The 8503-nt window shown below is 47.6% G+C and overlaps 1 protein-coding gene across 1 annotated transcript; it reads right to left on the bottom strand.

Moving 5' to 3' along the window:
* Positions 1-6119: 6119 nt before the first annotated feature.
* LOC123152275 (peroxidase 2) lies at positions 6120-7714 on the bottom strand. The gene is made up of 2 exons (XM_044571863.1): positions 7410-7714; positions 6120-7133 (listed from the first exon to the last, which is right to left on the bottom strand). Exons 1-2 carry the CDS (start codon positions 7629-7631, stop codon positions 6369-6371), a joined length of 987 nt encoding a protein of 328 aa, XP_044427798.1. The 5' UTR covers positions 7632-7714; the 3' UTR covers positions 6120-6368.
* Positions 7715-8503: the final 789 nt, after the last annotated feature.

Genomic DNA, 8503 nt, shown 5'->3' with positions numbered 1-8503 from the left:
TGGACTGAATAATTCAGTCAAGTTCATCTAAGATAATTCAGTTTGCATCATTCATGGACTGAATAATGCTGGTGCAAAGTTTAGTGATCACATAATTCAGGTTAAAGCATGTTCTTCCTGTGTTGCTGTATTTTGTTAGGGATTTTGCTACTGCTGTCAGCACTGTTGTTTATTGTACTCCTCTTTTCTCTTCTCTTATCTTCTGTTCTCCTCTATTAGGAGTATAGTAGTAGGAGTAGGACTTACTGTTTAGCAAGGATTTTGTCTGGAGTATTAACTTATTAACTGTGAGCAGTCAATTTGTCAATGTTTATGTTTTTATTTTTGTTGTCACTACAATTTGTGGAGATGCTCTCTCTGTTCTTCCTCTTTATCCCCATGAAATACTCCTGGAGTAGGTTTTAATAGATGATTATCAGACACTTTTGTCAGTGTAAATTTGCTCTGCGTTTTTATAAATATGGAATTTGTTTTTCTGCAGGATATCACTTTGTAAAATACCTTATCAGTGTTGATTTGCTTTTTACTTTTTTCAGGAAAGAACAAGCTACTAACACTTCTTCAGGGAAGAACAAGAAATTGTCATTTTTACAGGGAAAAGAACAAAGGTACCATCAGTTTTTAGTATTTCTTTTTATAAAAAAATATTAGTATCTCAATATGAAACAAGTTGAGGCAAGTGTTTCAACAAAAATAACACTGCTAGGAGAGGTTAAATGAACATGCCTTTTGTTTTCCATATAAGAGGGTTAACTGAGCAGCCTTTCAGATATTCTCAAAAGAAAAAGAAAAAGAGCAGTCTTTCAGATGAGAGGTAAACTGAAAAGGCACAGTGGCTGGACATGAGGCGACTTGAGCAAGGATCTATACTGTGGCTGGACACTGAGATTAACCAATCAACTTTTTCATGCTGTAATAGGAATAATAGTAACAGGACTAATCAACATGCAGCAAATAATCGATACATAATTATTGGTGCCATTTATGTTTTTATATACTCCCTCTGTAAACAAATAGAGGTCGTATGTCCCATCTCCTATGCAGCGGTGAAGAGAGCTGAAGCAGAGCATGTTTATTTAGGCTGAAGAACAGAGTCCAACAGAACAGAGGAGGCAGAAAACTGAACCCCGGAGACGCTTTGGCACGCGCATAGGAAGCCCGCCGTCCGATGTGCAAGCAAAGGTTTGGGTAACTTCCTGATGAGGTCTATAGGGCTGGCTGGGAAAAGGAATTGGGCATCTCAAGATCACACCACGAATTGAACCTGGGGTACCCTGGCAAGCACCAACTGTAAAGCAAAGATGCATGGTGCCCAACGTTCAGAGATGAACAGCGGCACAACATTCAGAAGCAGCGGCGCAGGTTGTTCCTTCAGGCTAGAGCAGGGGTGGAGTACCTTGAGGCTGGAGCAGGGGTGGAGCGGCGTCCTCCATAGCACCGGGGGCACGGAGCGAAGCAGGGGTGGAGCAGCGTCCTCCATGGCGTCGGTATCCCGGCGCGCGAGCGAGCTGCGTGGTGGATCTGGGAGGGAGAGAGGATGGGGTCTCCCTTGAAGCTCACGGCCACCGGCGCCAGGAGCTTGGCGGCGGTGAAGGCTCGCATCGACGGAATCCGTCGCCGGCTTGAACTCAAAGGTCCAAGTTTGAACTCAATCCGTCGCCGCGGGAAGGAAGAGAGGAGCTCGGCGAGGCCACCGAAGGTGGGGGAGGAGAGCGCGGCGACGCGATAGAAGGTGGGGAGGGGAGGGGGAGGGGGGAGAGCGCGGCGGCAGCGCGGCGGCGAGACGGAGAAGAGCATCGAGTGGACCGCGGCGGCCAGCCGGAGAAGAAAGTGAGGGCGAGGACCGCGGGTTCGGTCGGAAATAGATGGAGGGGGTTTTCGCAAAAAAGACGTCGCGACATCTAAATCTGAACGGAGTAGATGATCGATGTAACGGGTGTGATCTGTTGGAAATCATTTTATGTCATGATTTGTGGAAGATTGTAAACATGAAAATCAAGCTCAGCGGTCAACGGCAATGCAGTACGTACTTTGTAGTTTGTTTTCTTCTCACTTTTTTTTGCGACCGGTTTTGTGTGTGTTTGTTTCTGTGCCTTTTTTGGGCTGGGTTTTGTGTGGTTTTTGTCTTTTCATTTTCTTAATTTTAATTTTCATCAACTTTTTCTCTTTTCAAATTTGTGAACGTTTTCAAATTCTTGAACTTCTAGCTTGTGAACTTTTTTCAAAACTTTATGTTTTAGAATTCCACGAATTTGTTTTTTGAATATCACTAACCTTTTTTCCAATTCTTAAACATTTTTTAAGCTTTGTGGACTTTTTGAAATTTTTGTGAACTTTTTTATGGACTTTTCTCAAATTCGGTATTGTTTTAAAAAAATTGTGACCGCATTTTTTTTTCATATTTTATCAAGTTTTTAAAAAGTCAATGGACAACTGGTGAACCAGTCAGCCGGTCAACCAAGGAGATGCATGCGAGCCAGCGATGCGTTAGGAGATGCGAGAGAGCACAGCCTCACATTTGCTGGGCGAGGTGAGTAAATAAAGCGAAAAAAGAAGTGTGTTACAAATGGATCAGTCCTGCATTGCCCAGCACGATGGCTGATCTTACGTAGCCCATTAGAGCATCTCCAACAGCCGCGCTAAACTAGCGCCGCGCCGCACATTAGACCGTTTTAGCGCGCGCGCAACGCGGTGGGTCGCTCTAGCGGGCGCGCAAAAACGGCGCGCGCGCTATAATGGGTTGGGCGTGCGGTCGAAAACACTTAGCCGCGCGGTGTATTTCGGGCGCCCGCTGCAGCGCGTGGCACACTCCAGCGCTCGCGCCTGCACTTCCTCTCCCACTTCCACCCCCCGTCCGGCCGCGCCGCCGCCACCGCCCGCGCCCCCCGGCGACCGTTCAGGCTTCCCTGGCCTATCCCCGCGCGCCCGCGCTTCCGCCCCATCCCCTCCTAGTCCCGCCGGCGCTCGCGCGCCTCCGTCGTCGGAGGAACAGCGCCCGAGCCCTCGCTGCCGCGCCGCGCCCGCAAGGTGTTTGACAAAACGCCTACAAGGTATGTATTGCTCAAACTTCATGAATTTGATGGATGTTTTGAATTGTAGTTTTTATAGTATAGTATTGAACATTGTAGATGAGTTCGTCGAATGATTCTTCCGAAGAAGAATTTGATATGGAAGAGGAGGAGGATCTTGCAATGATCCTAGCTATGCATATAAAAAAACCGAAGCACGGTGGTTCGGTTATGGGTCGGCAGAAAATTTGGAGGGATAGGATCGATGCCCACAACAGATTGATCAGGCATTATTTTGCGGAGAATCCCATATACCCCGAGTCGTATTTTCGTCGTCGGTTTAGGATGAGCACCGAGTTGTTCAGGCGCATTGCAGAGAAACTAGCGAGCCATGACCGTTTTTTTTCAGCAAAGGAGGAATGCCGCCGGAGAGCTCGGGCATAGCACCTTTCAGAAGGTGACAGCCGCTTTGCGTATGTTGGCATACGGTATACCGGCTGATCTTGTTGATGATCACTTGGCTATGGGTGAGAGCCAAGCCATCATGTGTGTCAAGCGCTTTGCAGTGGGAATTATGCAAGTGTTTGGCGAGGAGTATTTGAGATCTCCCAATGCTGAAGACGTCGCAAGGCTATTGGCGATGAACAAAGCTCGCGGTTTTCCTGGCATGCTTGGCTCAATAGATTGCATGCATTGGAGTTGGAAGAATTGTCCAAAGGCATGGCGTGGGCAATTCCACGGCCAAAAAAAGGGTTCCACTATAATCCTTAAAGCGGTGGCCGATCAGGAGACTTGGATTTGGCATGCATTCTTTGGAATGCCTGGATCTTTGAATGACATCAATGTTGTCAACCGGTCACCACTGATGAATAAGATTGCAAACGGTGAGTTGCCACCGGTGCAGTTTGTAGCAAATGGCCGTACGTACAACTATGGCTATTATCTAGCGGATGGCATCTATCCAAAGTGGCAAACCTTCGTGAAGCCGTTGAAAAAGCCGGAAGGTAAGAAAAATCTTGACTTCCACAATGCTCATGCGGCGGCTAGAAAAGATGTGGAGAGAGCATTTGGGATTTTGCAAGCCCAATTTGCTATTGTGAGAGGACCGGCTAGATTTTGGGATCAAAAAATGCTTTGGTACATCATGCACGCTTGTGTGATCATGCACAACATGATCATCGAGAATGAGCGTGGCCAAGATTTAGACTACTCACAGTATGAGCTATTGGGATATCCCGTGCGAGTGCGACGGAGGGCTGAAATGGTAGCCCGTTTTATTGCCTCCTATCATGCCATTCGGCGTCCCGCAACGCATAATGAACTTCAGAATGATTTGATTGAAGAGTGGTGGGCATGGCATGGACGACAAAGAGCATGATGATATCTGCATTCGACATTGTATTGTTCATGAACTATTTGTTGTGTTTATTGCATTTGTTGTACTGAACGATAAACTATTTGTTTGAGTTGTAATGATAACGAAATTGAACTATTTATTGTTGATTTATTTTGTTTGTTTGATCATTTTTGCTCATAATACATGTATATGTGGTTTGTGCGACGCGCGCGCTGTATTTTTGCGCTCTGCTGGAGCGGCGCGTGCGCACTGCATTATAGCGCGGCTGCTGGAGCCAGCGCAGGCGGGCGCGCTAAACCAGCCGAAGCGCGCGCCGCAAACAGGTTTTTTGGGCGCGGCGCTTAGCGCGGCTGTTGGAGATGCTCTTAACGAGCCAAGTCGGTCGAAAGTAGACAGAGAATGTATGGGAAAAGACCTTTTTACCATTTTCTTTACCATATTCGTACGGAAAAGTTGTCCAAGAATTTGGGACTTTTGTATGTCGATAATTTATTTCAGTGTAAGTAGCATGGTAACTTACGTACCAAAAACATGATAACTTACGCACCACAAACATGATAACTTACGCAGCTCAGACATGATAATTTTGGGCCCGGATTTTTTTTCTCGGAACATATCAAACATGAAATCTAGTTTTAAAGGTCTCGTCACGGCAGATTTAATGGTGAAAATGAATCTTTATATCGGACCGGTGGTTTGAGCTACAAAATGTTTTAGATTCTCAAATGGGGAGAATCTTGTATGAAGGAGGTCTTCCGGGACACGCGCGGGATTTCAGCCGGAGTGCGCCACCGGGAGGGGAGGAGCTAACGTCGGCGGAGAGGAGCGGGGCGGCCAAGGGAGACGACCGGAGGAGAAGCGACGGGGGTGCGGGCAGATGTGAGCGGTACGGCGGCGGTGGGGAGGAGTAGGCGGCGGATCAATATGTATAAGAAATATTTTTGGTCAGATAAGCTGCGGATTGTACCTATATATAAGAACTCTTGGAGACTGCCTTTGGTCGGGAACTTTTTTTTTTTGCAGGGAAACCAGAAAGCTTTATTCATATGAAGGTGTTCTTGGGACAATCAGCCAAAAGGCTGGTCACCAAAAAAAACCGGAGTCTCCTTAAGCCAGCTATCGGTCACATTCAGAATGCAAGCGTGCTTTGCACAAAGATGCGCCGGGATATTAGCTGACCTGTTTACATGCTGAATATCAAAAAGAGTAAAATTATTACATAGCTCTCCTATCTCTAATAATAAAGAAGTCACAATTGACCGAGAATTGTGGCGAGTGTTCCAGAGAGTCACCATCTCCAAGCAATCAGTCTCCATTACCACCTACGAGAATCCTCGCGGGAACTCGGCAAAACCGTCTACATGGTGAAAAGAAAAAGGATACATCTATAACGAAAGCTATTTCAAGTTCCGTAATGCGGGAGCTCAACAAACTCAGTCTACCATAGCGGACTACACAACAACTATTCTTGTTGCCACGTGGCATGAACTTTGTAGAGTACGGCCTGCCAGTGCCAGAAACTCGGCATAGTCCGTATAAGCCGAGTTTATTTTGTTTGCCGAGTTCCCTTTACCTTTCTCTCAACAACGGCATGTAGCTGCCGAGTCAGGCACGTTGCCGAGAAACGTACTCGCTTACTGCTTTTTGTCGAGCTTTTGTGATTTGACTCTCGGCAACAACGCCAACGACCAACTTTCCAGTAATGGGGGTTGAGATGTCATGTTGGAAGATACAAAATCTTTGTTCAAAACATGTTACAGCAAAAATGTAACTTTATTTTCCCAAATCAAAGAAAATTGGTTTGCAGCACATTTACACATGTAGACAAACAATTCAGTTGACGAGAATTGAACCAAGGAATAACAAAAAAAAAAGACAACAACGATGGATGCTAAAACAAGCAAACTTTACAGAGGTAACTCGGATGAAAACAAGCAATGGAGATGGAGTGATCCTTCACCATGCATGCACGTCGTGGACGCACATGCATGCACTTAGTTGTACTAGTTGATTGCGCGGCAGTTCTTCCTGATCTGTCCCTGATCGCCGGTCTTGACCTCGATGCCGGCCATCTTCACCATGGCCTTCTCGAACCTGTCCTCCCACCAGCCAGGGATGTTGGCATTGTCCAGCACCATCCTCGCCGTCTCCTCCGACGTCAGGAGCGCCGCGTCGGAGGTGAAGAGCACCGTGTGCGACAGCACGTTGTTGTAGTACTGCTTGTCCAGATCGTTCGGGGTCACCACGTCCTGCATCACCGTGGGGTCGTTGCCGCCCGGGGCAGCGTCGGCTGGGCACTGGCCACGCAGGAACGCGGCGAGGCCACCGTCGATGTCGGAGGAGACGTTGAGGCGGTCGGGGACGAAGGCGGAGCAGTGGGAGCGCCCGATGGTGTGCGCGCCGGAGAGGATGACTAGGTCTTCCGCGTCGAGGCCCTTGACGACGAAGCTGTCCACGAGTTCGCTGAGGTTGGACGTGGGTGGGACGAGGAACTTAACCGACTCAGAGGCGTTGGAGAAGGTGCCGTCGCGGCGGCCGGACGGCACCTCAAAGTCCACCTTGCCCCCGCTGAGGATGCAGGACGCGTCGCGGGCCGAGAAAGCGATGATGTCAGCGCAGGAGACGACGCCTGGGCAGGCCGCCTCGAGGGCGTCCTTGATGGCGTCGATCAGCTCGAAGCCACGCAGGGAGGGATTGTTGGGCGCGCTGAGCTTCTCCGGTGTCGGGCTGAACGGGGTCGGGTCCAGGAGGACCGAAGCGTCACAACCCTAGGTGACCATCGATGATTTGACAAAATCAATCAACTATAAAAGTATACATGCATGTTTGCATTGTAATTAAGGAGGAAATTGATAGCTGCTGGGTTGGCCGGTGAGTACAGGATTAGTAGGCTAGTCGGCAAGTTAATCAGCCATTTAATTAGTTAATCGTCTAATTTATAATTTTATCAGCTATTCGGTGACCCTACGAGTAGGGATTAATCAGCAAATTACTGATTAATCGGACGAATTCTTGAACAAGTTCTTGTATTGAGTAGTACATACCTCGACGAAGCAGTCGTGGAAGAGCATGCGGATCATGGCCGCGCCATTGCCGGGGTTCTGGGAGATGGCCTCCATCATGACGCCCTTGACGACGGCCTCCGCCTGGGGGCACCTGTCGTGGTAGAACCCAATCTGCAGAGGGCTGGCCTGGCACCCCACGGCTAGCAGCAGCAAAGCACACGCCACCAGAAGGTACAGCTTCTCATCACCAGCAGCCGCCATTGTTTCAAGCTTGCTAGCTAGCTCGAGTTCTTGAGTCGTGACTAAGATAAAAGAGAGAGAAGAGGGAGGTGAGTGATCAGTGCCCGGAGAATGCCTGCTGCTATAGTTCCAGCAGGAGGCTGCTTATATAGGCGAGCAATCCAAGACCTAGCTAGTCTTATTGGCAATGATTTTTTTGCGGATCTTTTTGCTTCGCGCGTTGGAACGTTACTACACCGGCCGGTAGTTGCCACCTCTCGTCGTTCAATTGGCTCACTCAGCTCCTCACAACCCAGTGGCACCGGAGGGCGTCGGTGATGATACAATGATACACAAATAAGGAGTAACAAACAGTAGTTCACTGACCCTGATTTCTTTAGAAAATGGGCTCACTAACCCTGATGGCTACATGCGGATGTACATATGCATGAACCGGTCATGTGTAAGCTATTGTGTAGTAGTAATATAGTAGCTAGATCAAGCAGTGGATTGATGTTGACGCATGTTTTCCCGGCCGTTGAGAAGTCAAGTTAATTAAAAACGTTTCATTTCTGTCTGTGTGTGCGCTTCGTGTTTCAAATCCGTAGTGACAGAAATTTCCTGCGAGCATTAACTAATTCCTTGGTAGTAACAGCCTAACAGGTAGATGATCGATGTAAACGGTGTACTCTCTTGGAAATCATTTTATGTTATGATTTGTGGACTGTTGAAAACATGAAAATCAAGATCAGCGATCAACGCCAATTTATGCAGTTAACTCTTGCTTTAGTGCAATACTAGTAATTTGTACGTGCTTTGCACGTCAGCTGATTACATATAAGCATCATACTAAACTAGTGTAAAAAAATTAAAGCACACATATTATGGTAATTTTTTCATTGAGGCTTCAAATG

The sequence above is a fragment of the Triticum aestivum genome, chromosome 7A (assembly GCF_018294505.1).
Source record: "Triticum aestivum cultivar Chinese Spring chromosome 7A, IWGSC CS RefSeq v2.1, whole genome shotgun sequence".
In the NCBI taxonomy this organism is placed as follows: domain Eukaryota; kingdom Viridiplantae; phylum Streptophyta; class Magnoliopsida; order Poales; family Poaceae; genus Triticum; species Triticum aestivum.
This window is presented reverse-complemented; position numbering and strand designations above follow the sequence as displayed.

What these genes read in the sequence shown, in the direction of transcription:
- LOC123152275 (XM_044571863.1), bottom strand. Translation starts at nt 7,631, where the DNA reads ATGGCGGCTGCTGGTGATGAGAAGCTGTACCTTCTGGTGGCGTGTGCT. An exon ending in TCCACGACTGCTTCGTCGAG is followed by an intron (nt 7,134 to 7,409) that starts GTATGTACTACT and finishes ATGGTCACCTAG; the next exon opens with GGTTGTGACGCTTCGGTCCT.